At 41.9% G+C, this 26137-nt stretch overlaps 1 protein-coding gene across 2 annotated transcripts in view; it reads left to right on the forward strand.

Annotated features, from left to right (window-relative positions):
* SLIT2 (slit guidance ligand 2) overlaps positions 1–26137 on the forward strand; it is a 180734-nt gene that overhangs the window by 140610 nt on the left and 13987 nt on the right. For both annotated transcript variants that reach the window (XM_083367610.1, XM_083367611.1), the window contains 11 exons: positions 1063–1229; positions 4413–4545; positions 7559–7627; positions 8501–8572; positions 10429–10500; positions 10760–10831; positions 13141–13304; positions 15136–15260; positions 15607–15704; positions 17179–17318; positions 23057–23150. In XM_083367610.1, coding sequence (XP_083223736.1) covers positions 1063–1229; positions 4413–4545; positions 7559–7627; positions 8501–8572; positions 10429–10500; positions 10760–10831; positions 13141–13304; positions 15136–15260; positions 15607–15704; positions 17179–17318; positions 23057–23150 — 1206 coding nt within the window. The remainder of the gene's footprint in view (positions 1–1062; positions 1230–4412; positions 4546–7558; positions 7628–8500; positions 8573–10428; positions 10501–10759; positions 10832–13140; positions 13305–15135; positions 15261–15606; positions 15705–17178; positions 17319–23056; positions 23151–26137) is intronic.

The raw sequence follows: 26137 nt of genomic DNA on the forward strand, positions 1-26137 counted from the left end.
TTTGCCTGAAATGGTATAGGGTTTCCTGCCTGAGCAGGGGGTTGGACTAGATGACCTCCAAGGTCCCTTCCAAATTATTATTATTATTATTATTATTATTATTATTATTATTATTATTATTATTATTATTATTATTATTATTATTTTTGAAATGTCCTTTCCCAGAACCACCTAGTCTTAAAATTGTTTTATTTTTAGTGGAAGAAAAGCCAAATTAATGGAAAGAGAAGGAGAGGAAAATGTGCTATATTTAAAAATGAAAGCTTTCGGGGTAGGAATTCCTGAGACACATAATTGCCAACATATTTAATTCTCTTTCCACCTGAAATGTGACAAGCTATACCTGATGACTAATTTGTGCCTATTTAAGATGGCATGTTTATAAATAATGAAATTGTCAAAGGCCTTTTCTGAAATGTGGACATACTAAAAATCCTGAGGCTTAAGGGGGGGAAATTCATTTTATAAGCGACATGTAATCAACTCGTCTGTCGGTTTAGATGGGAAACCCATTCTCTGGAGTAAATAAAAGATGGAAATCTTGAGGAGACAAATTAATGAAAGAGCAATTGTCAGGTTAAGCTTAATAATATAAGGCAATCAGCCTTCATTTCTACATTAAATTACTATATTATCGGGTGTAGATAGTCTGACAGCAAGTCAGATCTGTGACATCTTTAAATTATTTCTAAATAAGAGTTTCAGGATTTCTAAGCTCCAAGTCGAATCTGGCTATCCTGAGGTTTGGATAGAAGCGGGAATTGGGGTAGACACAGTTGTTTTGACTATAATTTGAAGGTGTTTTGTGTGCTTAATGAGAAGGCCTCAACCCAGGTTTTCTGGTTTTTGTAGTAAGTTTGCAACTCAGAATTTTATAGGATAGATAGAAAACTTTCCAAATTGGATCAAGGACAAAGAACCAAAGCAATAATTTGTATGTCTCTTACCAAAAATAAACAAAGGACCTGAAAGAAAATGAAAGAACTTCAACTCTTGCGGATGTCTTAATTGTTTCCTTCCTTTGCAACTTCACTGTGTGTGCGGCTGTGTTGCCCTTTGCAGAAACCTCTTAGCCAACCCCTTCAACTGCAACTGCCACTTAGCGTGGTTGGGAGAGTGGTTGCGGAAGAAACGGATTGTGACCGGCAACCCCCGGTGCCAGAAACCATACTTCCTCAAGGAGATTCCTATACAGGACGTGGCCATTCAGGACTTCACCTGCGAAGACGGTAAGAAAGGCCGTGCCTGTGCTCGGCATCAAATCCGGGCATTCCATTACTACAGAGTCTTTCAAAATCTGTGAGCAGTTCTGCCACCTGCTGCCTCCTCCAATGAGTTACTACTCCACTCTAGTAACGTCCGTGAAAGCCTGTGGAGATTCTCCGTCCTCCAGCTCACGTTTGTCCCAAAAGTGCTTTTCCAAAAGGCAACTGGACTTTCTTGGGGTTTTTTTTACTTGCAAACATTTCGCTTCTCATTCTTCAGAACTGAAGAAGCTTCTTGGCTGAGAAGCGAAACATTTTCAAGGAAAAACGCCAAGGAAGTCCAGTTGCCTTTCGGGAAATATCTATGGCAGGGGTCTTCAAACTTGGCCCTTTGATGACTTGTGGACTTCAGCTCCCAGAATTCCTCAGCCAGTCATGTGTGCCTGGCTGAGGAATTCTGGGAGTTGAAGTCCACAAGTCATGAAAAGGCCAAGTTTGAAGACCCCTGGTCTATGGAGATTCTCAGTCTACTAATTATAGTTAGTCCAAATATGCTTTGTCACGAAGCAACTGCACTTTATTTCTTTTTTTTTCTTTGAAGACATTTCGCTTCTCATCAGTTGAGCTAAGGCAGTAACAGGATCTATAGGCCGAACAATTGGCACTTTTCCAGTGTCTACTAATTGGCTTCTTCCTGGGAAAATTAGATCACGAATAAACATAAGATTGTTTTGCAATACCTTATGCTGCAGCTGCAGCTTGATTCTCGGTTCATGGCGCACAAACCCATTAAATTCAGAGGGAGAGGCAGACATGAGAATGTACATTGGGGATCTTTCTGAAATAAGAAAGGAGAGCGTAAAATGGATCTGTGTGTCAGGAGACTCCAAGACTTGAATCAGGTCGAACTTGGTTCACATCCAGATTAATTAAGAAGACCGTAAGCAGTCTACTCTGATTTCCTCAGGTAATACAACGTTCCTCCAAGGAACCTAGGATCGCTCAGCTGAGTCTGTCTTCATGCAGCCGTTTTGAGATCTTTGGATACAAAAGAAAAACCACTAAGCATTACTGTGAATTTTTTGGCTGGCATGATACCTGGATCACGGTGGTTCTAACTGTCTTTTGTCACAGCCCTTAAGTACCTACTAATGGTTGTAAAGAAATTCATCTAGCCCTGGCCTTTATGCAAAATATTGCCCTCTGTGTTGCCTTCATGATGTAGACTAGAAGTAGGCAACTATGGTCCTTTATGATTTGTGGACTTCAATTCCCAGAATTCCTGAGCCAGCTGGGAGTTGAAGTCCACAGGTCATAAAGGGTCCATAATTGCCTATCGTGATGTAGGCAGTTGGGGCAAGCATTAGGGGTGTTTCTACAAGCTTTGCATGCTGTAATGAAGCCAATTTCCATGCTCTGGTAGATGACACCAAGGGCAGTTGAACCATTCAATATATTTTCTCCTCCCTTTCAGTATTAACTGTGCAAAAAGGAACTAACATGAGTGAGGTCTCATTTGGAGTACATGAAGAATTTCATCCAGGTGGACCATCACCCATCCAAGTTGATCCATTGATCTCAAGAAAGGAATTGAGGGTTTTCTTTTATAGGATCAGGTGCAAGTTCTCTTCCAGTAGGTGAACTAGAATTGAACTAATGTAGACAGATGGGCTGGCCCCACATTTTTGAGAGGTAGTTGGTTGAGCCTTTAAAATTATCCATAATCGTGACGTAATGTGAGCTACAATGTGAGTTGAATTTCATTTAAGGCCTATTATTTATTTATTTATTTATTTTATTTTATTACATTTATATACCGCCCTTTCCCGAGGGACTCAGGGCGGTTTACAGGGTAATTAAAAACCAAAAATACAAAAGTTAAAAACCAAATTTAAAAAAGATTAAATTTATCCCTGTATAAATAAAACCCCAATTAAAATAAATTAGTCCTCAGCCTGGGCCAGAGAGCTCGAAGAGCCAGGTCTTCAGGCCCCGGCTGAGGACTATTAGTAGATAAAAGAAATTCTGGTTAAACGTCCAACACACAAAACGGCGGACAGCCTCTTTTTAAACATCTATGTGTTTAAGAGACACGTTGAGAGACTTAATTAGGACTTCAGAGAGATTTCTATTGTTTCTTATCATTTTCTACTATAAATATTTTTCCCCACTAATGTAGTTTTTTCTGGCCTTCAAGGATAAGAAAATGCAACAATCTTGTGTTGGTGTTTATATGTGGATTTGTCTATGACATTAATCTTAGAAGTGGAGCAGTACCATGACATTTGTAGCCAAAATGTTGAAAGCAACACGGTTTCCTTCTCTGTAGAATAATTAGCTACAAATAGATTTATTTTTCTTCAGATCTCACCCTTCTGTTGCTATACTGCACGATGTCCTGATTTGAAAAAGGAACACGAGCAATTTGTCATATAGAAATGGGAAATGCAAGCTATTCAACAAACAGAAGAGAATTTTTTTTCTTCTACTCTCTTTGGTGTTTTTTTTTTGCTTTTAATCCCCTTTTCCTTCTGCTGTGTATTTTTTTTAAGAGATTGAGCTATTATAATAACACAGAATGATTATTATGCTTACAATGTTTATGCAGTGGTGTTTCTCCAGTGACTCTCGCAACAGAAGTGTTGCAACCTTTCGCTTCCTAAGAGACAATCACACACACAATGAAAGGTGTAAATGGAACATGTCCTTGAAGATACAATCGGAGGCATAAATACGGCCTCAAAAACGCCTTTGAAGTGGAACACGCTAGTAGGCGTCTCCCCCTCTGAAATGGGGGCCCTTAGCCGAAGAAAGATCATTTTGTTTTCATCCTTCTTTTATTTTATTTCCAAAGTTAAAATACAAAATGAAGAAGAAGGAAAGGAGGATCAAACTAGCAGCCATCAAACAAAAAAAGTGTAGAAATAAAAAAATAACAGATGACGAATCTATAATTCACACCGTTAATAAACATAAGAAGTCCACCCTAGTTGAATGCTGGTTATTTTATTTTATTTTACATTACATTTATTTATTTTATTATTTATTTATTTATTTATTTATTATTTTACTTTGTTTTGTTTTGTTTTATTTATTTTATTATTTTTTACTATATTTTAAATTTAATTTTATTATTTTTAAAGTTTATCGGCTGCCCCTCGTACCATCTCTCTAACTCCTATTTTTTTATATATATATTTCGATTAGGGAATGACGAGAGCAGCTGCTTGCCTTCGTCTCGCTGTCCAGCCGAATGTGCATGTCTGGATGCTGTAGTTCGTTGCAGTAACAAAGGGCTGAAAACTCTGCCTAAAGGCATCCCGAAAGAGGTTACCGAACTGTAAGCAGCACCCCCGTTTTTTCCCTTTTTTTAAAGGCTTGTTTTGTGTGGACTTGTGGACTTGTGGACTTTGGCTCCCAGAATTCCTCAGCCAGGCATGCAAGCTGAGGAATTCTGGGAGTTGAAGTTTATGAGTCATGGAGGGGCCAAGTTTGAAGACCCCTGAGCTATCGGGGGTATTTTTTTTTTGCTTTGTTATCTTGATCTAAAAAAAAAAATCTGATCTGAGGGACGCGGTGGCTCAGTGGGTTAGGACGCTGAGCTTATCGATCAGAAGGTCGGCAGTTTGGTGGGTCGAATCCCGAGTGCCGCGTAACAGAGTGAGCGCCTGTTACTCGTCCCAGCTTCTGCCAACCTAGCAGTTCGAAAGCACGTAAAAAATGCAAGTAGAAAAATAGGGACCACTACGGTGGGAAGGTAACAGCGTTCCGTGCGTCTTTGGCGTCTAGTCATGCCGGCCACATGACCACGGAGACGTCCTCGGACAAGCGCTGGCTCTTCGGCTTCGAAACGGAGATGAGCACCAGCCCCTAGAGTCGGAAACGACTAGCACACATGTGCGGGGGAACCTTTACCTTTACCTTTTGTGTGTGTGTTTTGAGCAGATAAATGACTTTATGGGTTCACAAACATTTATGGAAGTCACAAATACTGTTATATTCTTTATGAACTGTGGTTTTTCAGGGACTTATCTAAAGATAGATAATCATTCACTTTTAATCGCCAGGGTGTTTTGATGATGAAAAAAGTGACTTCAGCATTTTGGGGGATTTTTTTTTTCTTAACGTGGAGGAAAGGTTGGGAAATTTTATTTTTAAACATGTTAGGCTTATTCTAGGGCTTAAAATAGATGGTTTAACGTATCTTCCAAATCAAAATAATACGTTTCCATCTACCATTATTGTAATATTTTATATGTTTGGAATATGGTCTGGTCAACATGTTTGAAAAAGTGTGTCATAGTGTAGAATAGGGCAACTAAAATGATTAGTATCTTGAATAACTTCCTTTCAACAAATGGAATATAAGTTTTGGGACCCTTTTATCTTCTGAAAAAAAGGGACCGAGTGGAGATATAATCACTTTATAAAACCCTATTAAGACCACACTTGGAATACGGCAGCCAATTTTGGTCACCGTATCACAAAAAAGATGCTGAGAGTTTGGGAAAAAATTCAGAGAAGAGCAACTAAGATGATCCAAGGCCTGGAGACTAAAACATACGAAGAACGGCTGCAGGACTCGGGTTTGGCTAGTCTAAAGAAAGAATAAATAGGGGAGACATGATAGCAGCGTTCCAGTATCTCAGGGGCTGCCCCAAAGAAGAGGGAGTCAAGCTATTCTCCAAAGCACCAGAGGGCAGGACAAGAAACAATGGATGGAAACGAATCCAGGAGAGAAGCAACCTGGAATTAAGGAGAAACTTCCTGACAGTGAGGACAATTAACCAGTGGAACAGCTTGCCTCCAGAAATTGTGGACGCTCCATCACTGGAGATTTTTAAGAAGAGGCTAGACAGTCACCTGTCTGTGATGGTATAGGTTCTCCAGCTTAAGCGGGGGGCTGGACTAGAAGACCTCCAAGGTCCCTTCCAGCTCTATTCTATTCACAAGGTGTATAGAATTAAGCATGACATGGAGAAAATTGGACTTAAAGAGTTTTTTCTCCCTTTCTCAAAGCCAAGACTTTGGCATCGTTGAATTAGGTTAATTGGGAGAAGACGCCAAGCAGATGGATGGAGCTTTTCCTTCGCAGACTGTCTAATTAAGCTATGAAATTAATCACTGCTAAATGCTAGTTCCAATGATTTTAAAAAGAGACTTGCTAAATTCATGGGGGGGGGGTGAGTTTATTGGGGGGGTTTCCACTGTGTCCGTAAGTTAAAGAGGAACCGTGGGGAAGAGGAGGTGAAAGAAGGTTTTCCTTCAAGGTAACCAACTTAAGTACAGGTAGTCCTTGAGTTACGACAGCTCATTTACTGACCGTTCAAAGTTACATCACTGAAAAAAAGTGACTGATGACCATTTTTCACACTTACGACCGTTGCAGCGCTCCCATAGTTACTGGATCAAAACTTGGAAGCTTGGCAACTGACTCATGACGGTTGCAGTGTCCCAAGGTCATGTGATCCCCTGAACAGCAAAGTCAGTGGGCAAGCTGGATTCACTTAACAACCGTGTTACTAGCTTAACAGCTGCAGCGATTCACTTAGAAACTGGCAAGAAAATGGGGCAAAATTCATTCAACAGCTGTCTCACTTAGCAACAGAAATTTTGGACTCCATTGTGGTTGTAAGTCAAGGGCGATCTGTACAAAATAGCTATGCCCTACCAAGCAAGGTGGAGCTACGTGTATTAATGATTCGATGGTTATTGGCGCCATATCAGATTTTGGGGTGGTGTAGAGTCTAATACAGAATACATGAGAGTAACATTGCTTGCAAAATAGAGGTTAAACTTTCCTCTCGCCCCTGTTTTCTACACACGGCTGATTGTGGGTCTCCAGCTGGCTTCACCCCTGAATATTAGAGAGTGGTGAAATGAACTATTAATGGTTTCATCTAAGTAATACAACAGCCTGCCTTTCATATATATATCACGGATGGGATTCCGTTGAAACGTTGCTCCTACACCTTCAATTCTACGCGGGGAAAAACCCGAATGACCAAAGATCCACATACAAACACCCGCAAAAACCTCAGAAAACACACACACACACACACACATATGTGTGTGTGTGTGTGTGTGTGTGAGGGTGTAGTTCTATACATATGTTGTATATAATATGTTTAAATGTGTGTCGTATATGTATACACTTTGGGAGCAAGCAACTAAATTTCATTTTTAATGTGTGCCTTTGTGCCCACAGTAAAAAAATGACAATTAAGGTCTGTCTGTCTGTCTGTCTGTCTGTCTGTCTGTCTGTCTGTCTGTCTGTCTATCTATCTATCTATCTATCTATCTATCTATCTATCTATCTATCTATCTATCATTTATCTATCTATTTTTTGTAGTTATTTAGATGGAAACCAGTTTACTCTTGTTCCCAAAGAATTATCCAACTACAAGCACTTAACTCTGATGTAAGTAATTTCCAAAGCATTTATTTCTCTGCGCTGATGCCATTTCTGACCTTTTCAGTATATGCTATATTTTGGGACAGGCCCCGCTTTTCAGCCTGATCGTGATGTCTGAGGGTTTTTTTGGAAATGCAAAGGCAAGAATCTCTGGTAACTCCAAAAAAGGGAGATGAGATACCTGCTTGCCGTTGGTGAGGGAGCGGGAGAGCGTAAATGAACTAAAGGATATTCAGCTCAGTTGGTATGAAAAGAAAGCAGTTTAGTTGCTTCGGTGTAGGATTTTTCAGCAATAGATGGTGTATCGAAAAATCAAAGGATTATTAAAACTTATTTTTTTAAAAAAAACCAATAGATTTAAAAAATCAGCTGTGTTTGTTTCAGCATGATAGCTGTGCTTGCATTGAAGAAGGCAAGGGCCAATATGCCTTAACAAGAGATAAATCACATTGCAGTATGTATGGATAAAGTATTGACTCATGTTTATGTTTTTTTAAAAAAATAAGATGAACATATGCATTCGTTAAAAGAGGGTGATGACTCTTTTTATTTAATGCATATCTTTAACACAAAGACACATTCAGGAATTTATTTAAATATATAGAGACAATGTTGTATTCAAAAAAACGTATATTTTTAATATAAAAGGTCCAATTCTTTTTGTTCTATTGGTGTTCTTGTTCAGTTAGAATGTTCTTGTATATAATTGTGCATCAAAAACTTACTGGGTCTTCTGCTACAGATGATATGATAAACCAAATGCCATTTAAAATAATAGGCTAACAAATTGTATTTATCAGTAACAACGTTACAATTCATTTTTTTAACATCCGTGTTGTAACAGAGAAAATTTCCGAATGTGTTGTGTTGTTTTTGCAGAGATTTAAGCAACAACAGAATCAGTACTCTCTCAAACCAGAGTTTCAGCAACATGACTCAGCTGCTCACTTTGTAAGTGTGTATTCTTTCAATAAAGCAATAAGCTTTACTAATTTACTACTTGGATTTTACTGTGTTATAATTGCAAATGAGAGAGAAAAGAAGTTGTAGAAGAACGATCTGTAAGGGAACGGGCTGTTTAAACCTCACTTAGCACTTAGTTTCGGAAGGACTTTGACAGATTTGAGCATCGCTATGGCCAGTCTAGAGAAAAGAAGGAGTAGGGGGGACATGATAGCAATATTCCAATATTTGAAGGGCTCCTACAAAAATGAGGGGCTCAAACTATTTTCCAAAGTACTAGAAGGCATGACAAGAAGCAACGGATGGAAACTCATCAAGGAGAGAAGCAACCTGGAACTAAGGAGAAACTTCCTAACAGTGAGAACAATTAACCAGTGGAACATCTTTGCCTCCAGAAGCGGTGAATGCTCCAACACTGGAAGTTTTTAAGAAGAGACTGGACAGCCATTGGTCTGAAATGGTATAGGGTCTCCTGCTTGAGCAGGGGGCTGGACTGGAAGACCTCCAAGGTCCCTTCCAGTCTATTCTGATGGAATTGAGTATTGGGTCCTATCAACAAGATGCAGCTCAGTGATGAGAAAAGAAAGATCCTGCACACAGGCAGAAAAAAATATCAAATGCACACGTATAGAATGGGTGGTCCCTGGCTCAACAGTAGTAATGATGAGAGAGATCTAGATGTCCCAGTGGACACTTGAACAGGAGCCAGCCGTGTGCTGCAGCTACTAAAAAGCCAACGCAGTCCTGGGCTGCATCAAGAGAGGGAGAGAATCAAGATCACGAAAAGTGATTGTATCGGTCTATACCGCATTAGGGATGCCACACTTGGAGTACTCTGTCCAGTTTTGGTTGCCACAATACATAAAAGATGCTAAGAGCCTAGAAATAGTGCAGAGCCGAACAACAAAGGTAATATGGGGTCTGGAGGTTAAACCATGTTTAAGGGAACTAAGTATGCTTAGCGTAATGGAAGAGAAGAATTGGGAGTGGCATCGTGGGTGTCTTGAGTGGCTTTCACAGAGAAGAAGGGGGGGGACTTATTTACAAAGCACCTGAGGGAATCTCATTAATCTCATGCTGGTGATGACCTATAAAGCCCTAAATGGCTTGGGTCCGGGATATCTGAGGGAACACCTGCTGCCGGCATAAAGCTCCCTTCGTCCAGTGCGCTCCCACAGGGAGGGTCTGCTCAGGGTGCCGCCGGTAAGAGATTGCCGGCGGGCAACACCCAGGGGGAGGGCCTTCTCAGTGGGGGCGCCTGCCCTCTGGAACCAGCTGCCTGTGGAGCTGAGGACTGCCCCCTGACCTCCGTTCATTCCGCCGGGACCTGAAGACCTGGCTCTTCGAGCTCTCTGGCCCAGGCTGAGGATTAATTTATTTTAATTGGGGTTTTATTTATACAGGGATAAATTTAATCTTTTTTAAATTTGGTTTTTAACTTTTGTATTTTTGGTTTTTAATTACCCTGTAAACCGCCCTGAGTCCTTCGGGAAAGGGCCGTATAGAAATGTAATAAAATAAATAAAATAAATAAATAAATTAAAGAGCCATCCAATCTGGAACTAAAGAGAAGTTTCCTGAGAGCAAGAACAATTAATCAATGGAACTCCCCCCCCCCCACCGCCGCTGTTGTTGTGGATTGGAGGTTCTTGAAACCCTCGCTGGAGGTTTTGAAGAAAGGATTGGGCAACCATTTGCCTGGGATGGTAAAAGGTCTCCTGTCCTGAGCAAGGGGTTGGACTAGATGACTTCCAAGGTCCCTTCCGGCCTAGCATTCTATGTCATTCTATGTAACTCCTTGTTGCATTATGTTATTTAGAAATCAACATTTTGTGTACTTTCAGAATTCTCAGTTACAATCGACTCAGATGTATTCCAACACGGACTTTTGATGGCTTGAGATCACTTAGACTGCTGTAAGTAATATTCTTTTCCTCGCTTTTCTGTGTAAATTGTTTAGTTTATTTATTTACTTTTGACAGAGGGACTCTGGGCAGTGCACAGTTTGCAATTAAGCTCAACCCTGTTGTGACTCTGGGGATACAAAGAAGTATCCATACGAGCGTTATTCTGTGGTACATAATGAATGTTCATCTTTAAATGCTCTCTTTTGCATTCCTGGATCAAGAGAAGGAGTAATTTCTAACCCTGTTTCCGTATTTCTTTCTCGTTTAGGTCTTTACATGGAAATGACATCTCTGTTATTCCTGAAGGTGCTTTTAATGATCTTTCATCATTATCCCACCTGTGAGTATTTGGCCCCATTTACAGTAAGGTTCTGAATTAGGACATCTTATTAGATATACCATTGATTGAGACTCCTACCATAATCTCACATATTGCTCAGGCAAAATGCAGTTTGCTTCTGTCCTTAACACCATGCATAAAAGATGCTCCTAGCAGTGCAGTTGTGTAGAAGATGACTTCTCTGTTCTGAGAGTTATTTAGGGATATAATCAGCCGCAGCTGAACACTCCAGAAATACAGTGAGAAAAGTATCCATGTCCAGTTAACTGGAAGGGATTTAGCCTAAAGTAATAAACTTCTATCAGGGACGCGGTGGCTCAGTGGGTTAGGACGCTGAGCTTGTCGATCGGAAGGTCGGCAGTTTGGCGGGTCGAATCCCGAGTGCCGCGTAGCAGAGTGAGCGCCTGTTACTCGTCCCAGCTTCTGCCAACCTAGCAGTTCGAAAGCACGTAAAAATGCAAGTAGAAAAATAGGGACCACTACGGTGGGAAGGTAACAGCGTTCCGTGCGCCTTTGGCGTCTAGTCATGCCGGCCACATGACCACGGAGACATCCTCGGACATGCGCTGGCTCTTTGGCTTTGAAACGGAGATGAGCACCGGCCCCTAGAGTCGGAAACGACTAGCACGCATGTGCGGGGGAAACTTTACCTTTACTTTTTAATAAACTTCTAATGAGTGATGGACCAGGGGTAGATAGTTTGTCGCCTTTTGTCCTTGGTGAAAGAAGGCAGGTAAGGATTTACCTGTGCAGTTATAATTTTTAACTATGTTTGGACATGCCCTGAGGTAACCTTGGCTACCTGTGTAGCCGAGATGTCCACCCAGTCACGTCTTCTAGCTAATATGAAGCCTGTCCAAACCCTTCAATACATTAGCAAACATTCATGAAATGGAAGTGGGCATATGCAGGAAAGCAGAAACATTTTTTCATGATTGGTGCTTCCAACCTCAGCATTCATCGGTTCATTTGTAAGATCTCCACCCAGCTTCTCCTCTGAGATGAGATTGTTGTTGTTGTTAGCTGCAAAGTTGTGTCCAAACCATCGCGACCCCATGGACAACGTTCCTCCAGGTCTTCCTGTCCTCTACCATAGCAGTCTCCTATTTTTTCACCTCATATCGGCAATCTCATGAGGCAGTCCTAGCTAAGACAGAGTAACTGACAGGTCCAAACTCTTTGGAAGCTTCTGTAGGGTTAGGGTGGACTAGAATCTCCAGTTCCCTGGGCCTGCTCCAGCACCACTAAACCACCAGGGCTTTTGAAGGAATTCAACTTTCCGCCCATGTGTTAACAGTTTGACTCATAGAGTAGATTATCAAGTAATAGTAATAAGATTTGTATAAGAAGCAACGGATGGAAACTTATCAAAGGGAGATTCAGTCTAGAATTATGGAGAAACTATCAGTGAGAACAATGAATCACTGCTCCAGAAGTCATGGGTGCTCCATCACTGGAGGTTTCCAAGAAGACAGCATGTGTGGCATGATATAGGGTCTCCTGCTTGAGCAGGGGGTTGGACTAGAAGACCTCCAAGGTCCCTTCCAACTCTGTCATTCTGTAACATAGCAATCCTTCATTTTTTTCCCCCAACAGTAATAGTTGTGTAAAGTAGAGGAGGCAAAGAGAGGCTCACAGACCTCAAGTGAGCTTCTCTGGTTGAAAACAAAGTTCTGGAGTAGAAGCTGCATCTCTACGGCCCAAGCCTTTGCTGCTACACTATCCTAACTAAACAATTTAAACCACTTTCAAAAGGTCTTGGATTATAAGCATTCCTTGAGCACCTAGTTGCTGAAGCTGTCGAATCAGTTGTTTGATAACTTTAGTTGCGGCATTCTTTGTGTCTTCTTTACAGACCACAATTCTGCCCAAAACTTCTGCTGCTAAGTGAGATATTTTTAAGTGAGTTTTGCCCCATTTTACGACCTTTCTTCCCACAGTTGCTAAGTAAATCACAGCAGTTGTTCAATTAGTAATATGGATGTTAAGCGGATCTGGCTTCCCCCACTGACTTTGCTTGTCGGAAGGGCGCAAAAGGGGATCGTGTGACCCCAGCGCACTGACTGTCATAAATATGAGTCAGTTGCCCAAGTGTCTGAATTTTGATCATGTGAGCACGGGGGATGCCATTCATCACTTTTTTTCAGGGCTGTTGTAAGAACATTCACTAAGTGAGCTGTTGTAAGTCGTGGATCCCCTGTTTTTAAACATGTGACGAAACTGTTCATTGCAATAAGTCGAGGACTACCTGCATTTCCATTTTACCATTTTGGAATTAAAGGCAGATTTGGCTTCTGTTTTGCCCCCAGAGCGATTGGAGCGAACCCCCTCCACTGCGACTGCCACATGCAGTGGCTCTCCGAGTGGGTGAAGTCCGAATACAAGGAGCCGGGCATCGCCCGATGTGTGGGCCCCGGAGAAATGGCCGACAAACTCCTCCTCACAACGCCCTCCAAGAAATTCACCTGCCCAGGTAGGGTGGGCAGGAAGGAAATACTTCCATCGTAAGCTGTGTGCAAGTGCTTCTTTGACTGGCATTTAATCTAAGTCACCAGTTCTGCTTCCGGGAGAAAGAATTGCACGACTGTTCAACTACGTTCAACTTCTGCTTCAGGAAATCACTCCCTCCCTTGGGTTAATTCCCCTCCTAGTGATGCTGTGAGGATAAAACAGGAGTTGAGGAAGAACAAGTCCCACCATTGTTAGCGGCTAGAAGAAAGACCGAAATATAAATGGAATTATTGAGCGTGTGAAGGCCTTCCAGTCACTGCTTGTTCTGTTGAATACCTTCAAGTTCATTGCTTATAATTATTCCAGCTCTTTCTCTGCTCTCGGAAGTCGAACGTAGAAAAAGTTGAATTATTTCTCCTCCAATCTTTGTAACTATCAAAGGTCTGGTGATTTCTTTTGCCTTTCAAGCGTGAATTTAGCTGTCGTCTTTAGTTCCCCTTCTGGACCTGACGTGGGCCTTTTCTGCTTTTTCCTCCACGTTTCTTCCCCATGAAAACTCGAATTACTTCCCTCTTTATTTCCTCCTATGTCACTCCTCAAAAACCAATATTTTTGTTACATTTGCATCTTGTTATCTGTAAAGTTTTGAATGCCGTGCAGATTGATATATTCCTTCCTTTCTTCCTTCCTCCCTCCCTCCCTCCCTCCCTTCCTTCCTTCCTTCCTTCCTTCCTTCCTTCCTTCCTTCCTTCCTTCCTTCCTTCCTTCCTTCCTTCCTTCCAAAGACTTCAAATACACATTTGCTGTTTACACAGCTCCTTTGAATAGAGCTACAGATTCCATAATAAATTTGGTAAACTTTAAGGGGACCCAGACTTCTTTTTTGTTTTTACATGTTAAGCCTGGACACATTTATCTTTTATCAATATTCCCCTTCCCCCTTTCTCCTCTCCTCCTTCCTCCTCTCCTCCCTTCCCCTCCCTCTGTACCAATTGTTAAGTGAATATCACAGATGCCAAGTTCTTTGCCATGGGCTGGTGTTGACTTTACAAAACTATGTCAACCACTGGGGAAATCAGGAGATTTTCAGGCAGTTCAAAGGAGTATAAAGATGTATGGCAAGCTTAAACTCTCTACAAGAATCTGGCCAACTAACAGCCAAGGGAAGTCAGCGAGAGATAAGGGGGGCCTTCAAGGTGAGCTGGGCTTAGATCTCTTGCGAGTGCACAGGGACTCAGGACTGATGACGCGTTTGACCCCTCCTTCAGGTTTAGCCTGATCTTCTTCTACAGTCTGTGTGACAATTGTCCTAAAATGATCTCCAAGGAAAAATATTTAAATATGAGAGATAAATGGGGAACAAAGACACCAGTTAAAATAAAATAGAGAAATTCCAATATAAAGATGTGGGGAAAAAATGATCTGGGAAATAGTTATTATTTTAACAACCCTAAACAAATGTCCCATAGTCTAGTGGTCTTCAACCCCTTGACTTCATATGCCATCAAGAGAACGTGTTTTTTCCCCTCAAACTCTGCTCAGCTCACCCTTATACAGCTGGATTTCCATAGTAGAGGAGCCTAACCATAGCCATTAAAATACCTCACATGGCATTTGGGTTAAGTAGGATAGCATCAGAAGCCTGGAAGAAGACCAAGTCTGCTGAAACCCCCTAGATCAGGGGTCCCCAACCTTGGCAACTTTAAGACCAGTGGACTTCAACTTCCAGAATTCCCCAGCCAGCATGGGACAAAGTCCATACGTCTTAAAGTTGCCAGGTTCGGGGACCCCTGCCCGAGATAAAATGAGGACAGGGCTCTTTTTTGTAACAATGACTTTGTGCTTATTTGAAGGTCCCGTGGATGTCTCCATTCTTGCCAAGTGTAGCCCCTGCTTATCCAACCCCTGCAAAAACGAGGGAGCTTGTAACAATGACCCAGTGGACTTCTACAGTTGTTCCTGTCCCTATGGCTTCAAGGTATAGAAGACATTAAAAGCTGCCTTCTTTAATTGATTAATTTAATTTAATTTAAATTAATTCTTTAATTAACACGCTAGTTGTATCCTATATATGAGTCACCCCGCAGAGCAAATCCGTTTGTTCCTAATGCCTAGTTCTGTTTGCAGTTTTATTTCAGGTTCTCAGTCAGAAAGAGGTCCTTCTCCTGGACTTCAGGGTGCTATGGTTCCATTATAGATAGAAAGATAGGTTGGCAAGATCGATGGAAGTGGAATCCATAACACGTTTCCATTTGAAAAAAAACAACCTATTCCCCCTCCCCTTTTTCCTATGCCGCATGACGATTTTGTTCTTTTACACTTAGGGCCGGGACTGTGAGGTTCTCATCCATGCCTGCATCAGCAACCCATGTAAAGAAGGGGCGACTTGCCACTTAAAAGAAGATGAAAAGGATGGATTTTGGTGAGTTAAAAAATAAATAAATAACGTACAAAAAGGAAGTCCTCTATCCCGGCACAGAATCTGTCACCTTTTGCTCCTCTTTCATTCCCCCAGTAATGAAATAGGTGATGTATATTGATTTCCAAGCCTTTTATACAACATCAATGAGCTTAATACACTTTGAAAACTTTTTATGCTATAAATATGTTCTTCTTATTCAAGGCATAATGGGGAAAGATGGCAGGATTTTGCCTCCGTTGTCCTAATTAACAGCCAACTAGATTCCTGCTGAAAGTCTCACGATGCAGAATCTTTGTTTTGCCTCATATTAGCAGCTAGTAAATGATCAGAGGTAAATCCCAGTGAAACACAAAATTAACGATGTATTTTCCAGGCCAGCACCCTGCTGGGTAAACATGCTGTCAGCATTTTTAATCTAGAGTTATTTAATCACAGAATGCAGCCCCTCCAGATGTACCTCTTAAATTATGGAGCTAAGAACGGTAATAAATGGATCCCATAATCCCATAATAAAAATTCTGCTAGCTTGTTACAAACAATTTTGATTCTCCCTATTTAAATAAGCAATTACAGGCACAAATTACAGGCAATGGCTGGATTGATTTTCTCTTTGAAATTAATTTGAAACAGCTTAATATGACAAATTGCTGTTTTAATCACAACTTTATAGGGGGGGAAATGAATACGTAGCACTCCAGAATACTTGTGGTGGAGACGCCTTCCCCAGAACGAATTAAGACATATATTCTGAAAAACAGTTGTAGTGATTGCCATAAATGCATAGTCACTGATCTGCAATTGAGGCAGGCAGGCCTGAATAAGTCATTGTTACTCTGCAATAATTAATACAGTAAATTGTGTCCCAGCGAAACTAAATTTCCTAAGTAATCCCTTCCTGCTCCCTCTCTCGTTTTCTTCCCTTCTTGCGTGCTTCTGCATACATTTATTTCATAGCAGGCAAGAACTCTTGAAATTCATAAAGGAGTCAAGCCTTTGCAAAGTACTTTCGACCCATTACCCTCAAGATACCCGTTTGCCTTTCAATTTTCAGTGATTCGGTAATTCTCTTAACTCGTAGAGTAGTTCCCTTTGAGCGCACTTTGTCATTGGAAGATTCCTATTTTCAGCAGTTCCCTAAAATAAAAATAGCAAAATGGCGCTAATGCTACCGAGAAGGATCCTTTGGCAATCAGAGCCCCTGTTGAGAGGCCGAGACGGAGAATCCAAATGTCTCTTTCTCCAGGAGAGCCTTTCCTGGCTTGCTTTGGACCACTTCATTCCTTTCCGGTGTGGAGTTTGGTTCCTGCTCTTCTGCCTTTTTCTGTTAGAATTGGCCAGTCTGAAATTTTCTTAAGTTTGTAGAGTATTGCACCCCCCCCCAAAAAAAATAAAAAATGTTAGGCACATTTAAAACATGACATGTAATCGGGTTTTTTTTGGTTTGTTTGAAGAGTTGTTGTATTTTCTTTTGCAGGTGTGCCTGTGCTGACGGATTTGAAGGTGCAAACTGTGAAGTCAACATTGATGATTGTGAAGACAACGATTGTGAAAACAATGCCACTTGTGTAGATGGAATAAACAACTACACTTGCCTTTGTCCACCGGAATACACAGGTATGAAGAGATCGTACTTTGATATATCACAGACTCCGTAGTCCCCTCGGTTAATCCTGTATGTTAATAAATTTGGTCCCTGCTTCTTGTAGTTCAGCTGTCAAAAGTGTTCCTTTATCATGCCGTCTTCTGCTGTTCCACTGAATTCAGATACGTAGCCGCCTGACTCTTCTCCCCGCTGTCAGGCCTAGGTCTATCTCCCGCATGCAGTGCCATTGTTCCAGCTCGCAATCTCTCCGCTGTGCCAGCGTCGTTGGTAGTATTAATTTGACGTCCTCTCCTGGATGTTTTAAGTCCGGTCTGCTCTTCCGGGCCTCCAATCCTCGTAGTCCCCTCGTAGGCCGCCAACATGTCAGTTGGTGTGCGATCGTGGTCTTTTGCTCTCCTGTTTGCACGGGAGAGAAGTGATTGTTGATTCATCCATTCTGCCCCCCTGTCTGATGATTCATGTTGCCGCAATGCTTGGTAAGCCGGCAACAGTTTGATGTGTCGGTTGGTAAGAGTGTTGATTAGATAGCCAGGCTTCTTTCAGCAGGCGGCCGCCTTTCGTTGAATCGTGGGCAATGACTTTGGCCTCTGCAAAGTTGAATGTATGGTTATGCTCGGTTGTATGTGCTCACACCTGGGATTGTTCTTTGTTGCGCTTGACAGCCAGTTCGTGCTCATGGACCCTTGTCCAAAGGCATTTTGTGGTTTCTCCAAGGTAATTGCATGAGCAATCGTTGCAACTGATTGGGTAGACCACAGATGACATATCGCCTTCCGGCAGGCATTCCTTGGGGTGCATTATTCTTGTGCGCAGGGTCTGGCTAGGTTTGTGTGCCACTTCAGATGTGACAACATGCAAAGAACAGTGATTAAGTGTAAGTTTGAGGAGACTATAGTCAAGTGCCTAATATGAAAAAAAATTATTCTTCTTTCTTTTGAACCCTGTACTTTGTTCTAGTTAGTAGGCTTATAGTTGTATATAAAACTGTTTAGTATTTCTTAATCCTGGGTAAGAGAAATAGGCTTGAATATCAATAGTTTATAAACAAAGAATCTTGTGGCACTTAAGGACTCAGTAATGTGTATTACTAGGTGATCTGTGATCTCCTCTGTAGATTCAAAATGCAGATCCCAAAGCAAGCAATCAAGGCTCACCAAAGTATTTAATTTTGCCAATGCATACTGGAGGGGGTCTTCTCCAAAATAATAGTGGGAGACACACCCCTCCAGACTAAGAGATGCACTCATATTTATATATTTCAGAAATTGGGGGGAAATGATGCGTGCATGAATATTCGGAAGTAATATAATAGGTATCAGGTTACTTTCCTACCCATCTGTTATCTACAGAGAACAGTGGTCTTAGTTAGAAGAAAAATCTGCATCTTGAAATTCAGGAGTTGCTATGGGGATATTCAGACAAAACGTACCACAGGCCATTGTGAGCTACAAGGACACATTGCTTTTGTCTCAATTTATCCAATAAACAGCCCCATTCCTCTGAAAACCAATTTTCCCCACACCTACAAGTTAGATGTAGGCAGAGAACAGCTGTGCTTTTGCATCGACTGCCTTCCCTAACATACATGTTCCTATCGTTGTCTCAGTTTGAATCCACAACAAATAGGGTCAGCTCACCCATTCTCTTCCAACTGAGCTGTTTAATGATTGAACCAGTCTTTGTAATACTTCAGCTCAGGGGTGACCGTCTTGAGTTAATAGAAAAATATCCTGGGGAAATTAGTTGTCTCCTGTAAAACGCTAGTGTCTGAATATTGCCATTTCTGAAGTCTAATTTGGATCCATTCGTTCTTTTTTTAAATGGAAATGCATCTGTTTGCTTAACATAGAGAATAGCAATGGAGGAGGATGAATGGGTTGTTGCCCCATTGGAAGATGGTCAGATGTACGAACATTTGTGGTTAATGACAGCAGAAGTCCTAATATAGAGTTGGGGTGGCACAGTGGTGGGAGTGCAGCATTGCAGGCAAACTCTGCCCACAGCCTGGAGTTCGATCCGGATGGGGCTCAAAGTTGACTCAGCCTTCCATCCTTCCGAGGTCAGTAAAATGAGGACCCAGATTGTTGGGGGCAAGGGGCTGACATTGTAAGTCGCAATGTGAAAGCACTATGAAGTGCTATATAAGTCTAAGTGTGAAGCCACAACAGCTTTGAGCCAGGAGGAGTTGAAATTAGGGTTTAGTTTACTGTGGTAGAGTCTGTAACAGGGATGGTTGCCTGTAAGCAACGTATGTGACATCTGAAGGACAGGCAGGGTTGAAGATCATAGGTTGTGCATCCCTGATTGATTGGTTTTAGTTTGAAGAAAGAGGTGAGAACAAGAACTGTTTAGTTTGAATTGATTGAGGGATGTTTTTGCTCCACAGGCTAATTAAGCTAGTATATATTGAGTGTCTTTTAAGGCTTAATGAGTGAGTGAGTCAATGCGTTGGATGGAAAGCCCAATAGCCATAGGATGGAAGTGCAGTAAAGAAAGACTTCAAACAATATAGCGAAAACTGCTAGGTTGCTTCTCTCCTTGGTGAGTTTCCATCCGTTGCTTCTCGTCCTGCCTTCTGGTGCCTTGGAGAGAAGCTTGACTCCCTCAGATATTGGAAGGCTGCTATCATGTCTCCCCTCGTCTTTCCTTTCATTAGACCAGAGTCCCCCAATGTTTCTGCCTTTTCTAGAATGGCGGGCGGGGGGGTAGAGAGCGGATGGTTCCCACAAGTGGCTGGTAAACTCGCTCGTATGTGCGGCTCAAGCGACAAGCACGCGGGCCTGCCGCTCATGTAAATGGAGCACACGCACTCACCCGCTGTTCGTACAAGTGAGGATGCGCAAGCCCTCGGCCCAGTTGCAAACCCCTCATGGCCCACAGGTTGTGGATCCCTGCTCTAGACTAGGCCTTCTCGGTTCCTGCAACCATTCTTCGTGTGCTTTAGTGCAGGGGGTCTTCAAACTTGGCCCTTTTATGAGTGCCTGTCTGAGGAATTCTGGGAGTTGAAGTCCACAAGTCATAAAAAGGCCAGGTTTGAAGACCCCTGCTTTAGTGAAACGTTTTTGAAGTCCCTCATGCTGCTGAAACTCTGCCTTTCCTAGCCTGTTCACATGTGTGGCTCTCAGTCTTTTGCATGTCAAGACCATTAAGTGTCTCATCAAGAGGGTTCCTCTCGCTCATTATCGTCTGCCGTGAAGACCCCCTTCGTGCCTTCGGCTTAGCCCCCCCCTCTTCCCGTGCCCAGCGCTGACATGAGCCCCTTGTGTGTTTGCTGTGCTATAAAATAAAAAACCCCGAACTGCACAACCGCTTTCTCTGCCGCCATTCAGTGTCTCTTGCTTTATTTGTGCTTTGCTGTTTTGGTGGAACGTAAACGTCTCTTTGTCTTTTCTGCCTTTCGTTGCTGCCAGCTGCTAACCTGAATGAGGTGGAGAAAGGTTAGTGGATCCGGTTTCTCTTTTCCCTCTTATCTCAGTCCCCCCTTGGGTCCAGCTGCCGAAATGGCCATGCAGAAGACGACATTCAGGGGCCCCGCCCAACCAGGTCTCCGTGCTTCTGCCATGTTCAGATCCGCTGTCAGATATTTGGATGGGTCTTAAATCTGCAGAGAATCCTAAAAGTGTTGGAAGATCCCTGTGCTCCGGAAACAAACAACTTTCAAAAGAAATGCTACAGTACAGGCAGTCCTCAACTTATGACCGAGCCCAACATTGATGTTGACAAGTGAGACATTGGGTCAAGTGAGCTTTGCCCCATTTTACAACATTACTCGCCATGTTCATTAAGTGAATCACTGCAGTTCTTAAATTAGTAACCCGGTTGTTAAGTGAATCCAGCTCCCTCCGCTGACTTTGCTTGTCAAAAGGTCTCAGAAGGGGATCACATGACCCCAGGACACTGTGCAACTGTCATACATACGAATCATTTGTCAAGCGTCTGAATGTAAATCAGGTGATCATGGTGATTTCCGGTCATAAGTGTGAGAAATGGTCCTAAGCCACTTTTTCAGTGCCATTACAACTTCAGATGGTCACTAAGTGATCTGTTGTAAGTCGAGGACTGCCTGTATGTGGGTTGCTAGCAGTAGGAGGCCCTTAAATTATTAATTTTAAAATGCTCAGCTTGAAACCTTAATAGTAGAGGACGCCCAAATTATTAACTTTAAAAACTTCCTTCTGAAGTGTTATTTGGGTCCATCACTAGCCCTAGGTCCAAAAACAGTGTTGTGCAGCGTTACTCTTGTTACTACTACTTTCTTATTGGTATGTTGTTCTCTGTTTCCCAAGAACAGATTAATGGATTGTTAAACTTAATTTAGCCAGCCTAGAAAAATAATCTCTGGTGGCCACTACAATAGGGATTAAAACTGAATGCTGCAATGTCTCGGGTTGAAAGCCTTATTCAGTGTCTTAAAAGACTGGCTGAATGAATCTTAACTGTGGTCATCAAAATAGCATTGATCTAAACTGAACTGTAGCCAAAGTCCCTATCCTGAAGTTGTGTTTCGGGGAATATTGATGGTTAAAATTTTAAACACAGTTTTGCTCACCTCCACGGACCGATTCGTAACAGGCCGTGGACGGGGACGGGTCTGCAGCCCGGGGGATGGAGACCCCCTGCTTTAAGGCAACCTTTTATTGCAGGGTTTTCTTCCAATACGTGCTTGTAGAGATTATAAACATATTGTTTAGAAAAGTGACGGTGTAAATTGTTTGACATCACCATTTCTCTCTTTCTGAGATTCTCCCCCTTTTTTTAAAAAAAATGGTTAAACAAAAGGGTCTCAAAAGGATGTTTTGTGGGCTTTTCTTATCAACCTCACTTTAGCCTGACTATTGGAAAAAATATGGGAGAAAAGAGAATGTCAGATGTATTTTGTGTTTAATCCGTCCAATCCACAGGACTTTCCCTCTCTCAGTCTTAAAATCTGTTGAATTTAAAATATACGTCGTTGGAACAGGGTGAAGGTCCAGGGTCACTAAGCTGGTTTGAAGTGGGAACTGGGAACTATCTTACTGTAGAACATGCTGGTATTTATTTTAATAAAAAAGAAATCTTGGAACATTTTATCCTGCTACAACGTCCAAGGGTGATGGGTTCAGGATAATGAGACAAGGTTTTCTTTTAGTTGAGAACAGGGGTATCCTCAGAGTTTTATCAAAGTAATTGAGATAGCAGCCACCAGTGGTGCATTACAGCCCCTCTTTGAAATATTATTATTATTTATTTATTAAATTTTTATACCGCCCTTCTCCCGAAGGACTCAGGGCGGTGAACAGGGCATATCTTAAAACTACAAAAATACAAAAATTAAAAAAGAATTAAATTATTGCCCACAATAATATGATGGATGGATGGATGGATGGATATAGATAGATAGATAGATAGATAGATAGATAGATAGATAGATAGATAGATAGATAGATACTTTTTGACCATACTCTGTAGGCACCTAGGCTTAAAAGACAGCATACTCAGTTTTAAATCCAAGTCATTATTAAATGTTAGTGTTAAAATTTCTAATATCTTAATCAGTCGATTGGTCAGTTAGTAGGGTGCTGGTAGTCATATGACCGCCGTTTAAGGTCGGATCCGTCACACAGATAAATGTGCAAAAGGAAAGCCAGGCTCTTGTTTCTCCTGGGTTTTAGAGGGGAAATGACATATTTTTGGGGGGGAAAGCCAGCTCTTTTGCGCCACCGATCCTGTGCAATTTCTAGCCTTGCTAAATCGCCCTGCTCTGTTCCAGGGGAGCTGTGTGAAGAGAAGCTGGATTTCTGTGCTCAGGACCTGAACCCCTGCCAGCACCAGTCCAAGTGCATCCTGACCCCGAAGGGATATCGGTCAGTCTGTCCTTCATTTGATCCTCTTGGCGCCAGGCTGGTCCTCTGAAGGGCTTTGGATGTAGAGATGGGACTGGGCTCTGAAGGACTGCGGTCAGGATTTAATCTTTCCCTCCCTTCCCTTCCCTTCCCTTCCCTTCCCTTCCCTTCCCTTCCCCTTTCCTATGGTTCTGATGCGGCTTACATGAAAACTCCCTTCTTGGAGTACAATAGAGCGCGGTGTGGGTAGTCCCCAAGTTACGATCATAATTTTAACGCTTAACAGTTGTTAAATGAATTTTGTCCCATTTTACGACCTTTCCTGCCACAGTTGTTAAGTGAATCCCTGCAGTTGTTAAGTTAGTCACATAGTTGTTAAGTGAATCTGGACCACCACCCCCCAAATTGACTCTGCTTGTCAGGAGGTCACAAAAGGGGATCAGGAGACCCCCCGGGACACTGCGACCCGTCATAAACACGAGTCAGCTTCCAGGCGTCTGAATTTTGATCATGTGACCATTGGGGGGAATACTGCAACGGTCGTAAGTGTGAAAAATGGTCATAAGTCACTTTTTTCAGTGTCATCGTAACTTTGAAGGGTCACTAAATGAACTGCTGTAAGTCAAGGACTTCCTCTACTATGAATTAAGCCCAGAGACTGAACTACGGGCAGTTTTTATCTTCTGTAACAATTCACAAAATATCGGTTGTATATCAGGGAGCGAACAATTAAGCTAAAGCTGGGTTATGAAGCTGCAATTACAAAATGGGTTATTGGGATGACAGCTTGAAAATTACTATCCAATAAGCAGGTCCAAGGGAGGATAATCTTTAATTAAGTGATATCCTTATTATCATTCATTAGTATGCACATTTGCAAAGCGTCTTTTAATGGGATTTAGATAAGTAGATTTGGAGAGCGGATGCTCTGATCAGCACTCCCCCCCCCCTTAGGCCAAACTTAGATTTGTGGATTGATTTTGCTTCATTTAAATATCAGTTTCTCCTTTAAATTCCCCAGGCTGTTTGAGTATTATTTTGATGCGGTGATTGCAAATAAATATCATTTTTTCAGTCAATTCCAAATAGTTGGCATTAGTGCAGTAAAACACAACGCAATGAAAGTTAACAATAAGCACCCCTAGACTTGAGACTAAGCAAATGCAAAAGCACGAAATATATTAATACTAGGCTCCAGAGAATACCGCAGGAAGCCACGTTTGCCTTCTTAAAAGCCAAAAATGAGAAGTTACATTTTTGTTCCTTGGTTCTCACCCCTCTGACGGCGTAACGGAGAGAGAATCGCAGCATTCCTGACGGTTAATTGCACCGAATGGGGAAATTCTACTTAATGAAGAAGGTCCTGGAGATATTTTGGCCCCAGACTAGCTGAGGTTTTCTGCATAAAAAAGCCGGGAAGAAATTGCTCTACATTGTCTTGATACTTGGGGAAATATTGAGAAAAACCCTTTTGCTTTTTCGTTGCTTTATTTCTAAAGGTGTACACAGGCCGTCCTTGACTTACAGCCCTAACTAAGCTCCACGTTCTGTTACTGAGACATTCATTAAGTGAACGTTGTTCCATTTTATGGCCTTCCTTGCAACGGTTGTTAAGTGAATCACTGCCATTAGTAACACGGTTGTTAAATGAATCTGACTTCCCCATTGACTTTGCTTGACGGAAGGTGGCAAAAGGGGATCACTCTGCAACCGTCCTAGGTACATGCCAGTTTCCAAGCCTCTGGATTTTGATCACATGACCCTGGGGACGCTGCTACGCTCGAAAGTGTGGAAAATGGTCATAACTCACTTTTCTCACCACGGTTACTAAATGAACTATTGTAAGTTGAGGACTGCTTGTATTCTATATTAAGAGTTTTACTCTAAAGTCTTGCTGAACTCCCTCAGGCTAGCAGCATGCGGTGGCCCTTCCCAAGCATCACTGTGAAGGGTCACCACAATTGGAACAACCCAGCAAAGAAATTATCTTATTCTTCCCCAAACCAAACTGCAGTTCCAAATGACCAAATAAAATAAAATAAAATAAATGAGTTTGCTGCATTGTGATCATTGTTTTTATTACAAGGGAGATTCTGGACCATCTCTGGATCACAAACATAGTTACTATGGTGACAGGTAGGCAGAAAGTCAGGAAAAAACATCGTAGATTAAGGTAAATGTGTCGAAGGAGTTCCTTGTCACGCCAGGAAATTTGCATGAAAGAATTTTTGCAAGATTCCCACCCTGGAATTTGGCTCACAGGAGTCACGTGACGTGGGACTTGAAGGGCCACTCAGCTACTCCAGTGGCAATTTTGGGTTTGCAGTCAAATTGTTTTGCTTCGTTGGAGACAATATGTCTTTCTACATTTTCCCCTCGACTCTACCACAGAATCTGATCACTCTTGCCAATAAAAACCTTGAATAAATGTTTATAGTAAATGCAGCTGGTCCTTGCTCCCGTCGCTGAGCAACTTTGTTGTAAAGTGAAAAGTTGTAAAGTAAAACGTCACATGACACACGCCAACTCTATGAGGTCAGTTTCTGCTGCACTCATTAAACAAATTCCCCACCGTCATTAAAATGCAACGGGTTGGGACCCCCAATTTTTGACTTCCTGCCGCCGTAACTCATTAATTTAACTTGTTGGAAGTCATCACTGAATTACACAAATAGCAGTCATGTAATCCTAGAAAGCGGCAACGGTCACAAATGGTTGCCAAGCACCTAAGCCACAATCACGTGACCCACAGGGACAGGGAGATGGATCGGAAGATCAATATTAAGTCAGCTTTTCTGGCGCTGTCACAACTTTGGATGGTTGAATGGTCAGTAAATGAGGACTACCTGAATGTGGGATCTAAAACTTGTCAGATAATGGAGCTAGGTCTGTTGCCTCCCTTTTCATTGTTAGATGAAAATGCATTTTTTATCATATTAATTTAATGTATGTGCTCCTACTTCGCTCCTTGTTTTGGGGTGAGTAACCTCAAAACAGTTAATTTATTT

This window comes from Vipera ursinii (assembly GCF_947247035.1).
Source record: "Vipera ursinii genome assembly, chromosome: 7".
NCBI classification, from domain to species: Eukaryota; Metazoa; Chordata; class Lepidosauria; order Squamata; family Viperidae; genus Vipera; species Vipera ursinii.